The sequence below is a fragment of the Mustela nigripes genome, chromosome 17 (genome assembly GCF_022355385.1).
Source record: "Mustela nigripes isolate SB6536 chromosome 17, MUSNIG.SB6536, whole genome shotgun sequence".
NCBI classification, from domain to species: domain Eukaryota; kingdom Metazoa; phylum Chordata; class Mammalia; order Carnivora; family Mustelidae; genus Mustela; species Mustela nigripes.
This window is the reverse complement of record NC_081573.1, coordinates 12,627,610-12,645,031: the sequence shown is the minus strand read 5'-3', so window position 1 is coordinate 12,645,031 and position 17,422 is coordinate 12,627,610. Positions and strand designations below refer to the sequence as shown.

Sequence of the window (17,422 nt, the reverse complement as noted above, 5' to 3'; positions counted from 1 at the left end):
TTTTGAGTGACATATTCTGGGACATGTGTTAAACACTTTATGGAAATTTATGTCTTTATTTTTTAAAATTTCATCCTTTTGATTTAAAATATTTCTCTTTTAGGACTCCTGTTATTCAAATGTTAGCACATTTTATGTCTATTGTCTATATTTCTTGGCCTTTCTTTTATGTTCTCTAACTCCTTTTCCTTTTTTCTGGACATTTCCTCAGGTTGCTCTTCCAGTTTGCTAATGTCTTTATCAGCTGTCCATTTTGCTATTTATTTCCTCTACTGTGTCTTCATTTCACTAATTGTTTTACATACCTAATATTTATATTTGGTATGTCTTTATATATATGTATGTGTTAGCATTCTCATTTCCTGTTGCTAATACCATGCCTTATTTCTTTAAATGTATTTAATAGACTAATTTAAAATTTTGGTCCATCTGTTCTAATATATCTGCTTCTGATGGAATCTGTAATGCAGTGTGTGTTTTTTCCTGAAATTGTTAATGCTCAGAAAACTGCTTATTACTTTGGCCAGTTAAGTGTATTTCCTCTGGGGCCATCAGTTACTCCATCAGTTGTTATGCATACATGTGATGGGATCAGATTCTGGTCCCTATAAATAGTTCAGGGGTGGGGAGAATGGATCTTGGAAGGGGAGGTCAAGGCATCAGAAAGCTGATGGTCAATGACTCCTCACCTCATGAGGTAAGAGTCCTTGGAATGTGATTTGCCATCCCCAAGCTTTGAGGAGGTGGTGCAGACAAGCACTTGCCTGAGGTAATGTGGTCTTTGTTTCTCCACTACTCATAAGCACAGCCTTGCCTTGATCCCACTCTTCAGGAAGCCTGGAACAGAGATTGGGTTACTGCAGCTGGGGGCACAGACACTGTTACAAGGCAAAGGCAGGGAAGAAGCAAGAGCAAACTCCAGAAGTTCGTTGTGTTATTATCGCAGCTCAGCTCTCTCTCCTGCTCTAGCCACCCAGTCCAGCATACTAGTTCAAATCAGGTATCAATCCAGGTCTTTCTAGCAGTTTCTGGTATTTCTGATCTTTTGCCTCAAGTTATACCTGGGTTTATCTCAGGTAGGTGCCCATTGGGCATATAGGAACGAGAACTGCAATCTCAATTGTCCACGATTGTCTCAACATGAGGTCTGTGGAACGATACTGGAGACCACATCATGTTATAACTTCCCTCATTCTTTCAACTTCCGCACAGGAGCAGCACACAGCACAGCACAGGCAAGTCCAAGTCCAAGAGGTTCTATTTAAAATGGCAGAGCCAGGGTGCCTGGGTGGCTCAGTGGGTTAAAGCCTCTGCCTTTAGCTTGGGACATGATCCCATTCCTCGGATCAAGCCCTGCATTGGGCTCTCTGCTCAGAAGGGAGCCTGCTTCCTCCTCTCTCTCTGCCTACTTGTGATCTCTGTCTGTCAAATAAATAAATAAAATCTTTTTAAAAAATAAATAAAATTTATTTTATTTAAATTAAATTAAATTAAAATAAAATAAAATGGCCCATTCTTGATTGCTTTACCAGTTCTACTCTTCTAGTCTAAATACTCTTAACATCTATCAACTTCAAGCATGCAATATAACCAACTTGTTATTTATTTTTTTTTTTTTATTGCCTGCATCACTCTTACAAGATACAAGCTTGACAGGGCAAGGCTTTTCACTTGTTCAGTGTTCTAGCACCAGGACCTGGAGCAGTGTCTGGCACACAGCAAGGTCTCAACAAATGCCTGTTGAATGAAAGGCCGAACCAGCATTAGGGTTATCACCAGACTCAGTCTCTAAACACCCTCCCATGTTATTAGGACAATAGAAGGGTCCTAACAGTCCAGAGAAGACAAACCAAGCCAATGGGAAGAACTTGGGAGTGTGGATTTATTAGAGCATGTAGAGGGAATAATGGGTGAGATTGATCTGGATTTTTGAATAATTGGAAAAGTAAACCTCAAAGCTCAAGAACTTCCTCATGCTGAACTTGCCCTGGTTTATTTACTGGATGTTATAATTGTCCAGTGAGTAAACCAGCTGATCTGGGAGGCTGTGAGTTTAGTCCTTTGGAATTTGGGATGAACTGGGCAGAGCCTGCCATATGGCTCAGTGGATCTTCCAGTGCCGTGTTAAGAGGCAAAGACCCAAACCCAGGGCAGCGAGGGGCTCTTTCACATGCACTGTGTGTAAGTGCATGTAAGCAAGTCTTGTAAGGTCATGCTATAAATAGCCCAGTTACAAACACCCTAATTCTGGACATCTTCATTTCCAAAACCACGTGAGAAAGCTGTGTTTCCCTTGCAGCGTATCATTGGAATGATACTTTCGGGGCTCTGGGAACCCCCAAGCAGCTCTGGTCAGGAAGGACAGAATGATTCTGCGTTTACAAAGTCCCCTGTGGCTACCGCCTGGGGTAAGGGCTGATGTAGACAACTGGGACAGGAAGGCACGCGACGGGCCTAGGCTGTGGAGAGAAGCCATGAAACACTTCCACCTGCGCCTGCAGACAAGGCCCCCAAAGCGAGATCGTCGGCGTGGAAGTACCGAAGGCCAAGAGAAGTGCAAAAGCGGCAGAAGATCCCGGCCCTGGCCGAGAAGCTTGGACCCGGTTTACGTGACCTGCCTAACAGCGGGACCCTTCCACTGAGGAAACAACCAAGGCACCCGGAGGACAATGGCCAGTGGAAGCCGCGGGGCCCCTGTCCTTGCCAGAAGGGCCCGGGGAGCTTCGCGCGTGCTGGGGCTTCTCCCGGCTAGGTCTGCCTCCGGGGACGCGGACGGCGGGGAGCGCCCCCAGGGAGCCCCAGACCAGACAACCCGACAGTCCGCGCGCGGAGCCTCACCCTTGAGCGGAACCTCCGGCCTGACCTGCCGCACCGCCGGCGTCACTCCAGCAGACCCTGCGCGCGGCCTCCTGGACCCGCCCGCCCTTCCCGCCTGGACGTCGCGCCCGCTCGTCCCGCCGCCCCGCTCTGCCGCGGGACAGATTCGGGCGCCGGCCCCGACCCCCGTTCACCTCGCGCCAGGGCGGGGTGCCCACAGGCCTCCCGGCAGCGGGGGCGCGCTGGGGCCGCAGTCGGTCCACCAGCCTCGCAGTGGGGTGGGCGCGGTTCGCGGCAGGCACAGCTCGGTTACCTAGGAGACGCGGTCAGGCCGCGTGGCCTTCTGGGGCTTGTAGTCCACCGGCTCCGGCTCTGGAGGCTCGGGCGCCGAGGCAAGGAAGGCCCAGGGCCCTGCTTCCCCCGTTGGAAGTGCGCGGGGAGGGTCCTCTTTTCCCTTTAGTCCGCAGGTGGTCGCTCCAGGGCTGCGGGAGTGATCGCGGGCTGGCATGGTGGGCCGTGCTCAGATCTCAGGTGCGGGTGTGAAAGTTTGAGGGCTGGTAGACCCTTTGATGTCCCTGCGAGGACTAGCCATGGGGGTGGTTTGCAAATACTGGAACAGGTCTGCTTATCTGCCAGCCGCAGGTGGGCTATATGAAGGGGAAATTCCGTTTTGCAAACACACAAACGTTTTATTTTTTATATTTTTTAAAAGATTTTATTTATTTATTTATTTGACAGAAATCACAAGTAGAGAGGCAGGCAGAGAGAGAGAGTAGGAAGCAGGCTCCCTGCTGAGCAGAGAGCCTGATGCGGGCCTTGGTCCCAGGACCCTGGGATCGTGACCTGAGGCGAAGGCAGAGGCTTTAACCCACTGAGTCACCCAGGCGCCCCCACACAAACGTTTTAATGTTGAGGGGAAAAAGAAAGAAAATCCTATGGCAATATATTTACATACATTTCACAAGCTATAAATGAAAATGTGAATGATTAAGAGATACAAGTGCTTCTTGCATGAGTAGACCCAATAAAGTAGAAATGTGAGTTTTCATTAAATTAAACTGCAAATTTAAGAACATCCAAACTAATTATCCAGAATAATAGCTTTTAGGGGCACATGGGTGGCTCAGTGGGTTAAGCCTCTGCTTTCGGCTCAGGTCATGGTCTCAGGGTACTGGGATAGAGCCCTGAATCGGGCTGCCTGCTCAGTGGAGAGCCTGCTTATCCCTCTCCCTCTGGCTGCCACACTGCCTACCTGTGCACTCTATCTCTCTGTCAAATAAGTAAATAAAATATTTTTTATTTTTATTTATTTTTATTATTATTATTTTTAAAGACTTCATTTATTTATTTATTTGACAGACAGAGACCACAAGTAGGCAGAGAGACAGGCAGAGAAAGAGGAAGGGAAGCGGGCTCCCTCCGGAGCAGGGAGAGAGCCTGATGCGGGGCTTGATCCCAGGACCCTGGGATCATGACCTGAGCTGAAGGCAGAGGCTTTACCACTTAGCCACCCAGGTGCCCCAAATAAAATCTTTTTTTAAAAAGCCACAAAATAGGGGCACCTGGGTGGCTCAGTGGGTTGAGCCTCTGCCTTCGGCTCGGGTCATGATCTCAGGGTCATGGGATCGAGTCCCGCGTCGGGCTCTCTGCTCAGCAGGGAGCCTGCTTCCTCCTCTCTCTCTCTCTGCCTGCCTCTCTGCCTACTTGTGATCTCTCTCTGTCAAATAAATAAATAAAATCTTAAAAAAAAAAAGCCACAAAATAATAGCTTTTAAAAAGAAATGAGCTATGAGGAAGACATGGGAGGACTTCAAATACATATTACTAAGTGAAAGAAGCCAATCTGAAAAGGCTTCAAATTATACGAGTCCAAATATATGAGATTTTGTAAAAGGCAAAATTACAGAAAGAGTAAGAAGATTGGTGATTGCCCGGGAGAGGGTGGAGGGAGAGATGAAGAGGTGCAGTACAAAGGAGTTTTGGAGCAGCATGTCTCAAAAATTATGCTGTGTACTACTATAAGATTGGATACATGTCATGATACATTTGTCAAAACCCACAGGATTATAATACCAGGAGTCAACTGTACCCCATGAGGGGCTGCTCAGTGCGGGCACCTAGTGAGCGAGCTCAGCCAAGAAGGTAGGCACAGAAGGTGAGTATCCATGGGAAAGTACTTTTATTTGGGGTCAGAATGGAGAACACAAGAATAGGTGGGAGAGGATGTTGTTGATACATTTGAATGTTGATAAGACATATTCGGGGAGGGCAAAGGGGAACACTTGAGGCAGGAACCAGTCTTAACACTTAGGGAACCTGGTCATCTGAGTGGGGTGCTCACGGCCTATTTGCGTGGGTGTTTAGGGAGCAGAAAAATATAAAGTTTAAAAATTTACAATATGGCAAAATGGGTGAAGGGGGTAAAAAGGTACAAACTTCCAGTTATAAAATGAATACATCATTGGGATGTAATGTACAGCATAGTGACTGAAGTTAATATTATATTGCATATGTAATGCTACAGTTGCTAAGAAAGTGGATCTTAAAAGTTCTCATCACAAGAAAAAAATGTTGTTAACTGTATGGTAATAGATGTTAATTAGACTTATTGTGGTGATCATTTTGCAGTATCTACAAATATCAAATCATTGTACACCTGAAACTAATACAATATTATGTCAATTAGAACTTTAAAAATTACATTCTACTTTGCGATGTCTCAACATCATTAAAAATACTGATTGGGATGGATAACGCTTGCCACCCAGGTTAAAGGCGATTGGGATTGGCAAACTTTGATAAAGGGAAAAACTAGGAAGACTCCTATTAGGCATATGCCAAGGGTCTAAGACCCAGTTCTAAACCAGGCACCCGACTTTGTGGGAGAAAGCCAAGAGAACAGTTTGGGCTTGCTGGATTTAAGGGAATCTGTTAGAAGGTTTTGGTTATGTTATGGAAGACGTTTATCTCTTGGCCTAATCTTCATAGCTTGATCTGATCTGCACATCTGTCAGTATCATTAGCCCAACCCACAGTGGTATTCTGATGGATTGGCACAATTCATCCAGCGGGGCGGGGTGCATGGAATACATGAGTCAATTCAGGAACAGGTCTTGAAGAGCCAGGTGTCCAGAGACCTAAGGGAAAGGACTGGGCAAAGCAGTAGTAACCATTGGGAAAGTTGATATCCTAAAACCAGCTCCAGAGAAAGCAGCCTCCATGGGGATCCTGACAGTTCAAAGTCAAGTCTAGCAGGAGCAGTGCCCATAGGGTAATTAACAGTCCAAAAAGAAATCCAAAGGGGCACCTTGGTGGCTCACTTCTGACTGTTGTTCTTGGCTCAGGTCTTGATCTCAGGGTCATGAGATCAGACCCTGTTTGGGCTCTGTGCTGGGCATGGAACTTCCTTAACAGCAACAACAACAACAAAAACTCCAAAGAGACATAGCAGATGAACTTGTCCAGGTGGATCCGAATGGCAATTCTGAGATTGCAGAACATAGAATGAGAATGGGAGCCACGTTCTTACATGGATCATCCCCCAGGTATAGCTGGATGGAAGGAAGAAAGGAATGGGAATGAGGGTGTTGTATATGGATCAGGCTATGGACAGGAATGGGAATAAGGGTGTTGTAAGAGTAAAGCAAGAAGCTGGCAATAGTCCACTATATGGGTATAACTATCTAGAGGGTTTTATTTAGGTTTGTCATCTCAGAAACATTCAGAAAGGGTAGCTGCAGGGCACCTGGGTGGTGCAGTCAGTTAAGCATCCGACTCTTGGTTTCCTCTCAAGTTGTGATTTCAGGGTCATGAGATTGAGCCCAAGTCGGGCTGTGTGCTTAGCGCAGCATCTGCTTAAGACTCTTTCTCCCTCTTCCTCTGCCCCTTCCCCTCCTCTCTAAAATAAATAAATAAATAAATACATCTAAAAAAAAGAAAGAAAGAAAGGATAGCTGGCCTTTAGGTACAGTGCAAGTGGAACCAGTTTCTAATCCCAGGGGACTTCACAAGCAACCGAAGATCTGGTCTGCTATTGTTATTGGTAGAGGTGAATCAAAAATTGCCTTGGGTATTTTGAGAACTACTGGATTGACAAAGGACATGTACAAGGGACAATCTTCTATGCTATTTTCAATTCCATTTCCACATTTTGAGATGATTCAATTAATCTCCTTTAAAGAAATTTCTGGAGGCAGCCAAAGGGGTCTATGGTTCTGAAGAGTACCCAGAGGGTGGAGGTGTACTGAATTGCTTTTTTGCAGATGCTCTCCCGTTTTCCAGCAAGAACTAACACTCAGTGCCAACACTTTTTGAGCTTTGCATGGGTTACATTATTCAGACATTGCTATAGTCCTGTGAGGTAGGTGCTATTTCTTTCTCCTGTTTTTACAGATGAGGAAGCTGAAACCCAAGGCTTAAGTTACCTGATCAAGCAGGAAGGTTTAGGAAGCCAGAGACTCGGACTAGAATTTAGGCTTTTGACTACACAGCCCTACTGTGTTCTCTGTTGGCTTCTTGTGTGTCCCACTGAATTTTCAATGATCTTTGCTGCCTCCTCACTGGTCTGTACACTCCCCGAGGGCAGGGCCCTGGTTCTGTTCTCCACAGATGAGCCTCTTCCCATGCCCCATCCTGTTAGTATCCCCATTGTTTGACCTGGTTCCGTGGAGGAAGTCCATGTGGCAACGTGAGCTGACCTCACACTGGTAACTCCAGGTCAGAACCCAAACATTCTGTAGGGAGCAGAGTTTCATAGTTCCTCATAAATACAGGGCAGATACTATGCTATAGCTAAATCTATCCTTTCATCCGTATGCTGAAAGACTAACAGTTTTGGAGTGATGGACAAGGTTCAAAGTTCTTTCACCTTTCTAGTTTTGTTTTTAATAGAATGCCCACTTCTTCTATGCTTGCCTTATGGAGGTGAGTTCCAACCAGTTGATCTAGCAACAGACTTAATGGGTAACTTCAACTATTGTTTTACTTGTTTCAGGGGAAATAAGAAGGGGTAATTACATTTCACTGCTACAAGTTTTCTTTTCAAGGCTACAAACAATCACAAACATCCACAAATGTCACTAAGCAGGAAGGTGTTTTCTCAAGACTCAGAGGTAAGTCATTGTATTACTCATTAGGTGAAATGGGAACCATAGTCTGGGGTCATCCTATTCACTGTATGAATGTGTCTTGTCTTACGTATTTGCTAGGAGCATGCGCCATACAGTAATATAATTAGATAAGCATTGCTTGAAAATTAGTCCGGTATTATTCTTTCTTGGTAAGCTGTGCTTTCTTTTCAGGGATTACTGTGCCTCTCTTTCATTTCACTCATCACACACAGAAAATTTGCCTGCCTCAGGATCATTTGAATGTGTCTGTATGGCTTTAATTGTAATGTGGGGGCACATTCTGGTGGTAGACCATAGGAATCCAGATACAGCAAGCATAAAATGTTCTTTATAATTATCTGTTTTCTATGCTTTGCATTTTAAGTCCTAAAACTCTGTTTATCTCAAAACAGAGAAAATGACCCTGACAATTGGTGAACCAGGCAGTAACTCTTTGTGAAGAGACATGGTACTTATAAATGACTTCTATTCTGTACAAGGGAAATGCTATCTGCACAATATAATAGCTTGTAATTCTGTAGGAGGAAAGGATATTGCCATGGGGCCCTCCCTGGCCCTGGCTCTCTGACCTTCCGATGATAGCACAGATCCCTTCAAATCTGTCAGGTCCTCAACCAGCTCATGTGACTGCAAAAACAGATCAGAAAGCAAATGCATTATGTTCTTAACCCCCTATATTCATGAAAGGAAATGCTGGATAGAAACAGAACAAATTGCAGATTAAGCCACATATTTCTTTGAGGCATTATAATAAATTTATTAACAGTATTTACCTTCTTAGCTATTAGGTCCCCTTGTCTAATGCCAAGTTATTTCTTTATTTTCCTAAATCTGTCTTAAACTTGTCTCTTCTCTCTGATCCCTTTGAACGGCTTTCTAGCTCCAAGACCTATTATGCCCAAGCAATTCACAGGGCGTAATGGTAAGTCAAGGGATCTGGGATGGTGCCTGGGATTCAGGAACATTCCCAGAGCTGCTGTGGTATATGGCTCCAGAGGGCGCCCCCCAGTGGTCATCACTAATCTGTACAGCCCTTTCTGCAAATCAGAAAAATGAGTGCCCTGTGGATGGTTGGTTTAGTTATGATGCCACTCAGAACAGATTAGAAAATAGCACAGATGTCCAAGCATCAGGAAATACAGACTTTTTCAAAATACATTTTATTTATTTATTTAATTGACAGAGAGAGAGAAAGAGAGAGAGACTGCGAGACAGGGAGCACAAGCAGGCTGAGTGGAAGAAGGAGAAGTAGGCTTCCCACCAAGCAGGGAGCCTGACCTGGGGCTTGATCCCAGGATCTAGGGATCATGACCTGAGCTGAAGGCAGATGCTTAATTACTGAGCCACCCAGCTGGCCCAAAATACAGAAAATCTTAAAAACAATACAGCAGCCCTCCCAAACACATTAGGAACTTTTCTAAAGCTCAGCTATGAATACCTCACTTGCCTGTTCATCCCCCTACTGCCAAAGCCCAGAGATTGAATTCTTGCCAAGGTATCAGGAGACCTGCATTTTAATCTTTACTTTGAAACTAACTGGTGTTATGAGCTTACACTAGAGGTTTGCTGAGACCTCTGGTGCGTCCAAGCTTTGGGTCCCAAGTGCAGGTTCCAATATGGAGATAGAGGACAGAATTGTTTTAGATCATTGGAAGATTCCCAATTTTCTCTGTAACCCTTAGCTCTTGGTTATATGAAAAGATGCCTAACTCATAATAAGGGAAATACTCATTCCAATTTTCAGCTATCATGTTGAGAGTGGGCAAATGTTTCATTAAGAAAACTGGCAAAAGGGGCGCCTGGGTGGCTCAGTGGGTTAAAGCCTCTGCCTTCGGCTCAGGTCATGATCCCAGGGTCCTGGGATCGAGCCCCACATCAGGCTCTCTGCTCAACAGGGAGCCTGCTTCCTCCTCTCTCTCTGCCTGCCTCTCTGCCTACTTGTGATCTCTTGTCTGTCAAATAAATAAAATCTTAAAAAAAAAACTGGCAAAAGAGTTGGGAAATATAATCTCTTGCTTCTTCTTCTTTTTTTTTTTTAATAAACTTGCTTCTTTTCTTTTAATGGAGCCCAGCACAGGGCTTCAGTTCACACCCTGAGATCGAGACCTGTGCCAAAATCAAGAGTCGGACTCTTAAACGACTGAGCCACCCAGGTGCCCCAATATAACATTTTTAAAAACTGAAGTATAATGAATGTATGACATCCTATTAGCTTCAAGTGTATATAATCTCATATCTTGTGTGTAGGCAAGGAAAGAGTGCAACTTCTACAGAGGGCAATTGGCAATCCTTATAAATACAAAAAGAATGTATTTACTTTTTGGCCCAGAGTACTGAAATATGCCTGGGATTTATTTTAATCAGGTATAATAAGACATATAGACACAGAAATGATTGTTCATGATGGAAGAACATTATATTCACAGATTTCTAGAAGCAGGGCAAGAGGGAGGAGCATGGCTCAGAGTCCTTATTGGTGTTTTCATGGGAAAGAAAGAGTGAAGTGGGGTAGGGACACAGAGTAGTGGATAGTTGGAATGATTTCGGTGGGCTCTGGGCTATAGGAGTGGTTTCTAGTTGTCCAGCACCTGGCCCTGGGAATATTTAGGGTAGGGGAAACATTGACTTGTTGTGTGAGAGGTAGTTGGAGCTGTGGGCTCTGGATTGGTTAGTTTATATCAAAGGCATGCTCAGAGGGGAGGTTTCCATGAACTTTAGGAAATAGCTAACCCTGGGAGGGACAGTCTGTCAGATGTGAAAAAACCTCAGATGTGAAAAACCTCAAAAATACAGAAAATAGGAAAGCTGGCTCAGTCAGTGGAGTGTGCAACTCTTGGTCTCAGGATTGTGAGTTCGATCCCCACGTTGGGTGCAGAGATTACTTAAAAATAAAATGCCTTAGGGGCGCCTGGGTGGCTCAGTGGGTTAAAGCCTCTGCCTTCAGCTCAGGTCATTGTTCCCAGGGTCCTGGGATCAAGCCTGCATCAGGCTCTCTGCTCAGCAGGGAGCCTGCTTCCCTTCCTCTCTCTCTGCCTGCCTCTCTGCCTACTTGTGATCTCTGTCTGTCAAATAAATAAATACAATCTTAAAAAAATAAAAAATAAATAAAAAAATAAAATGCCTTAAAAATACAGAAAATAAGAAAATATAGTCAATATAGACAGAAATTTCATTTCTAAGAAACTACTAAAAAATATGTTTCTTGGGGCAGTGGGCTAAAGCCTTTGCCTTCAGCTCAGGTCATGATCCCAGGGTCCTGGGATCGAGGCCCACATTGGGCTCTCTGCTCAGCAGGGAGACTGCTTCCCTGCCCCTGCTCTCTGCTTGCCTCTCTACCTACTTGTGATCTCTGTCTGTCAAATAAATAAATAAAATCTTTTTTAAAAAATATGTTTCTTGAGGTACCTGGGTGATACAGTTAGTTAAGCATCTGACTCTTGGTTTTGGCTCAGGTTTTGATCTCAGGGTCTTAAGATCCAAGCCCTATTTTGGGCTCTGCACTCAGCAGGGAGTCTGCTGGAGATTCTCTCTCTCCCTCTGCCCCTCCTCTTTCTCTTTCTAAAATAAATAAATAAACCTTTAAATAATACATGTGTGTGTGTGTATGTGTGTGTGTGTGTGTGTGTGTATGTGTGTTTTTCTCATTTCCCTAACCCACCTACTCTCCTGTTCTGCAGGGGACTTTCATATCAATTTTTCTTGCTCTAGAAAACCCCCAACATGATTACCTCAGGCTTGCCTTGAGGGGTGGCCTTGTTTCCTCCCTAACTGGCAAAATCCAAGCAGTCAAAACAGAGTATCTGCATCCCCCTCCCCATCCACCTGCAACCTCACCCTCCTTCTTTGCTTTCCTTTCTTTCTAGGCCGAGGATGGCCCCAGCCAGTGCACCACCGTCCATCTCCACCGACTGGCACAAGCACAGGCACAGGTGACAAGTCCCTCCTCGTTTCCTGTAGTTTAAATATCACAGTTTAAATATCAGTCCCGTCCTCCTATGAAAGCGCTGTCCGTTCTCCCATCTTAGAAAGCAAAACCCATCTTCCTATCCCTTAGCCCTCCTGGGAGCTGCCCTCATCTCTCCTCAATACCAAAGACACCGCTAGCCCTTTCCCAGCGCACTTACTTCCCGCCATGCTCGGCTGAGCTTTCACTGAGGCGTGAAGCTCAGGGCGTTTTTCGTTCAGTTGCTGAACTTTCTGTGCCATGGAAGGGACGGGGGTGGGACGGCCAAGTGCGGGTGAAGAGTAATCTCCGTGGTGTGTGAAGTTTTGCAAGTAGCCGAAGAGCGTACTCGCCGTGGAGTTGCTGTTTTGTGCAGTTTGTGCGAACAGTAACTCTTCTCTCGTCTCAGGCAGGGGGGAGAGTCGTCCACCTGACCTCAGCAAGAGCAGCCGGAATCTCAGAGCACATCCGACACCGGCGAGCGCTGAGACCTGGAATGCAGGTTGGGGGAATGGCGTTCTCAGTCTCTAACACCCTCTCAGCACGGCACCGCACACCCTGACACCATCCGTGCAACACCTGAGTCACCAAACTAAAGCTGCTGTCCTTGCGGCCACAGAGCTGGCAGGTGCTGCTAGACCGAGTCAGGGATCCTGTTATCTGGGCAGCATCCCTACAGAGTGAGAGCCGGGCTTTGGCAAAGGACCAGAGGCAGAGGAGGCAAATAGAGTTGGGGATTCCTTTCCATGGGAATTCAAAGTGTATTTGTTCACACAGGCCATGCGATCTAGCCTCCATATTATTTATTTATTTATTTATTTTAAAAAGATTTTGTTTATTTATTTGACAGACAGATCACAAGTAGACAAAGAGGCAGGCAGAGAGAGAGGGGGAAGAAGGCTCCCTGCTAAGTGGAAAGCCGGGTGCGGGCCTGGATCCCAGGACCCTGGGACCACGACCTGATCGGAAGGCAGAGGCTTTAACCCACTAAGCCACCCAGGTGCCCCAAGCCTCCATATTTTTTAAAATTAAGGATGCTATTTTTATGGTACTTTGGATTTTGTCTCCCATCCCCCTTTGAAATAACAATATGGTTAACAAATATATTAACTGATAGACACAAGTGAAATGAAATTTTATGTGAACCGTTCTTTCCATTTTTAGCACTGATTTCGCACAGACCTGCTCTTGTTCAAGTAATTATAATTGCATGTGTAGCCTTTACCATTGCCCTGGTATGTGGAATCGCGATTTCTTATGTGATATAGTAAGTATTTACTAAGTAACATTACCAACCTCAAGTAAGACATAACAAATTAACCAGGCTATTATTTAGTAATGCTGATGATGATAATTCTTAAAATCACTAAATTATTACTGTCATTCTAAACCTCCCCACCTGTGTTTTTCAGAATATGGACTGTACTCATGTTGGGTCACAATGTAAATAAAGAAAAAAACAATTAGGACAGAATACAATTTTAGTAGGATAGAATATATTGAAAAGCATTATATTTTTTTAAATGAAAATGCTGATTATTTAAAAGTTAAAAAAATTTTAAAGATTTTATTTATCTATTTGACAGAGAGAGAGCACAAGTAGGTAGAGCAGCAGGCAGAGGGAGGGGGGAAGCAGGCTCCCCGCCAAGCAGAGAACCAGATGTGGGCTCATGGAATCATGACCTGAGCCTAAGGCAGCTGCTTAACCAGCTGAGCCAACCAGATGCCCCAAAAATTTAAAAATTTTTTAAAAATTTTATTTATTTTTTAATTTGTTATTTGGGTCACCATGTAGTACATCATTAGTTTTTGATGTAGTGTTCCATGATCCGTTGTTTGCGTATGACACCCATTGCTCATTACAACACATGCCCTCCTGATACCCATCAGCAGGCAACTCTGCCCACCCCTTCCCCCTCTGAAACCCTCAGATTATTTCCCAGAGTCCATAGTGTCTCACGGTTCATTTCCCCCTCTGATTCCCCCTTTCAGTTTAACCTTCGTTCCCCTAATGTCCTCTGTGCTATTCCTTATGTTCCACATATAAGTGAAACCATATGGTAATTGTCTTTCTCTGCTTGACTTACTTCACTCAGCATAATCCCCTCCAGTTCCATTCAGGCCAATGCAAAAGTTAACTGACTGAGCCACTGAGGCACCCTAAATAAATAAATTTTTTTTTTAAGATTTTATTTATTTATTTGACAGACAGAGATCACAAGTAGGCAGAGAGGCAGGCAGAGAGAGAGAGAGAGAGAGAGGGAAGCAGGCTCCCTGCGGAGCAGAGAGCCCAATGCGGGGCTCGATCCCAGGACCCTGAGATCATGACCCGAGCTGAAGGCAGCAGCCCAACCCACTGAGCCACCCAGGTGCCCTAACAAATAAATCTTTTAAAAAAATACATAAAAACATATACATAGGGATTCACCTTTTTTTTTTTTTAAGATTTTTATTTGTTGATTTGACAGACAGAGATCACAAGCAGACAGAGAGAGAGAGAGGGAAGCAGGCTCCCTGCTGAGCAGAGAGCCCAATGCGGGACTCGATCCCAGGACCCTGAGATCATGACCTGAGCTGAAGGCAGAAGCCTAGCCCAGGCTGGACCTGGTGGAGTGAGCAAGGCACTCACCTCAGATACAAAATTTAAGAGGGTGCCAAAACACTCAGTCATCAGGATGAATGATGTTTTAATGCAGTATTTTATAAAATCTACAATTACTTAAAAAAAATATCCATGATGAACAAAATGCCAACATTTTATTTTATTTTTTTATTTTTTAAAAATATTTTATTTATTTATTTGACAGAGAGAAATCACAAGTAGATGGAGAGGCAGGCAGAGAGAGAGAGAGGAGGAAGCAGGCTCCCTGCTGAGCAGAGAGCCTGATGTGGGACTCGATCCCAGGACTCTGAGATCATGACCTGAGCTGAAGGCAGCGGCTTAACCCACTGAGCCACCCAGGCGCCCAAAATGCCAACATTTTAAATACAGGATCAGTAATAGTGTTGCACCAAGCCACACCGGAGAGCGAGCAAAAGGAAGAATCAGTAATACCTGCCTGGACTTTATTTAAAATGTTGATATTTTGTTCGTCACGGATCTCTTGGCATTCCTTTTTCTTTTGTAAAATGTTGCATTAAGATATTATGTAGTTTATGGGCGCCTGGGTGGCTCAGTGGGTTAAGCCGCTGCCTTCGGCTCAGGTCATGATCTCAGGGTCCTGGGATCGAGTCCCGCGTCGGGCTCTCTGCTCAGCAGGAAGCCTGCTTCCTCCTCTCTCTCTCTCTGCCTGCCTCTCTGCCTACTTGTAATCTCTCTCTGTCAAATAAATAAATAAATAAATCTTTAAAAAAAAAAGATATTATGTAGTTTAAAAAGAAGATATTATTATATTCTGTTGTACTCCACATGAGTTCCTTATTCACCTCACCTAGTCCTGGCCCTGAGCTACATCCTTTCTTGCCTGTCAGCACACACTGGAAAGTGTCTGTTTCTGCCTCCTTCCCGCGCCTACCGCCAGGTACAGTGATTGCTTTTCAAGCAAAAGTCGCAGGATTAAGGTAGAATGATTCCCCGTGAAAGCTGCGCTCTTAAGCTCATGCACATTCTTCTCCAGTAGGCTGGTGCACGCAGAGGAAAGACAGCAACTGGTGTGGCTTTATAACAATGTCAGCGTACCATTCCTGGGAGGAGACGACGACGTCGACAATGTGGGTGACGACTCTGAGAGAGAGAGCCTGGATGAGTCCGCCTACCTGCTTCCAGAGAATGAGGAGGAGCTGGAGAAGTTCATTCACTCAGGTAAACACAGGGCCAGTTTGTCCTGTCAGATGCGAACTCACACAAAAGCTGAGCGGGCCCTCATGGTTTCGTTTCCAGAGGCAAAGCGAAGAGGGATTTAGTGGAGTTTGAGGTAATAAAGGTGAATATTTACAGCCACATCTGCAGAAATGAAGTGTTCTCATCAAACTGCACAGAGGGGAAAATAGCCTTGGGTTGCTCGGTTCCTTTTGTGGGGCAATTCCAAGGACCAAGAGCAGAGTTCAGGAGACCAAACTTCCCCCAGACTAAATCTTCCTTTAAACACACTTCTCAGGGGCGCCTGGGTGGCTCAGTGGTTTGGGCTGCTGCCTTCGGCTCGGGTCATGATCTCAGGGTCCTGGGATCGAGCCCCGCATCGGGCTCTCTGCTCCGCAGGAAGCCTGCTTCCCTCTTTCTCTCTCTCTCTCTCTCTGCCTGCCTCTCTGCCTACTTGTGATCTCTGTCTGTCAAATAAATAAATAAAATCTTTAAAAAAAAAAATAAACACACTTCTCAGGGTGGCACTATTCCTGAGTCTAGAACACAGGGAGACAGATGTCTCTCTTGCATAGTCTGCCTCCATCTGATGTGGGAACAGGATCCAGACCCCCAGAATGGACACTTGTAGGAGAGGTACTCACCATGCCCGCAAATCTTTGTGAGGAGAAGCCAGCATATGTGTTCACATAAACCTGATTTTGTAGAAGCTCTGAGATAGCTTCTTACAAAAATTCTAGAGCCAAAATATTTTGAGTGCACTGTCTGATTCAGCCGTGCCAGTCTTCCGGTGTGTGGATCTCCTCTCTCACAACCCCAGACACAGGAGTCAGAGACAGGCCGGAAGGCCAGTAGTGCAGTGACCAGTGATGCTTACTGACACCAATGTCTTTGTTTACCCTTAGGAAATACTTTTTCAATGTCTTTTCCTTACATTGAAGTATAGCTTTTCTGTATTCTTTTTTAAAAAATTTTATTTAAAATCCAGTTAGTTAACATACAGGGTACTATTAGTTTCAAGTGTACAATATAGTGATTTGGAACTTCCATAAGACACCCAATGTTCATCACAGCAAGTGAACTCCTTAATCGCCCCCCCACCTCCTCCTGGTAGCCATCTGTTTGCTCTCTATGGGTCTGTTTCTTGGATTGCTTCTCTCCTTCTCTCTCTCTCTCTCTTTCCCCCCTTTGCTCATTTGTTTCTTAAATTCCACATATGAGTAAAATCATATATTTGTCTTTCACTGATGGACTTAATTCACTTAGCATAACACTCTCTAGCTCCATCCATGTCATTACAAATGACAAGATTTCATTTTTTTATAGCTGAGTAATATTCCTTTGTATATATACATCACATCTTTATCCATTCATCAGCCGACATTATTTTTTTTAACTGAGAATTTATAAAGCATTTATAAGATGTGGGAAAATAACTTTATTTGGGGGAGTTAAATAAATTTAAATTCAGTTTTCACCATGCTTTTCAGATGAAAAACATTCATTTTATCTTGAAAATTCTACTCTTTGTACTTTATTTTTCCATACTTTTCCTTTCACCTTTTGTCTATTCCTCATTTACTAGTACCTCAATAACATTATATCTGTATTTTAGTTATTAGATCCAAAAGAAGAAAGCATGTGGAAAACAAGAGATTGAGGAAAGAGCAAAATTTATTAAAGGGAACAAAAATGGGGAATTCTATGCCCGGTATATTCTCAGAGGATCTATGA

General features: G+C 44.4%; 1 protein-coding gene across 1 annotated transcript; it reads left to right on the top strand.

The window, feature by feature from the left end:
- Positions 1–7,658: 7,658 nt before the first annotated feature.
- On the top strand, positions 7,659–17,422 carry C17H19orf18 (chromosome 17 C19orf18 homolog). The gene is made up of 4 exons (XM_059383450.1): positions 7,659–7,740; positions 13,054–13,156; positions 15,507–15,691; positions 17,304–17,422. The coding sequence occupies exons 1-4, from the start codon at positions 7,659–7,661 to the stop codon at positions 17,420–17,422; spliced, it is 489 nt and encodes a 162-aa protein (XP_059239433.1).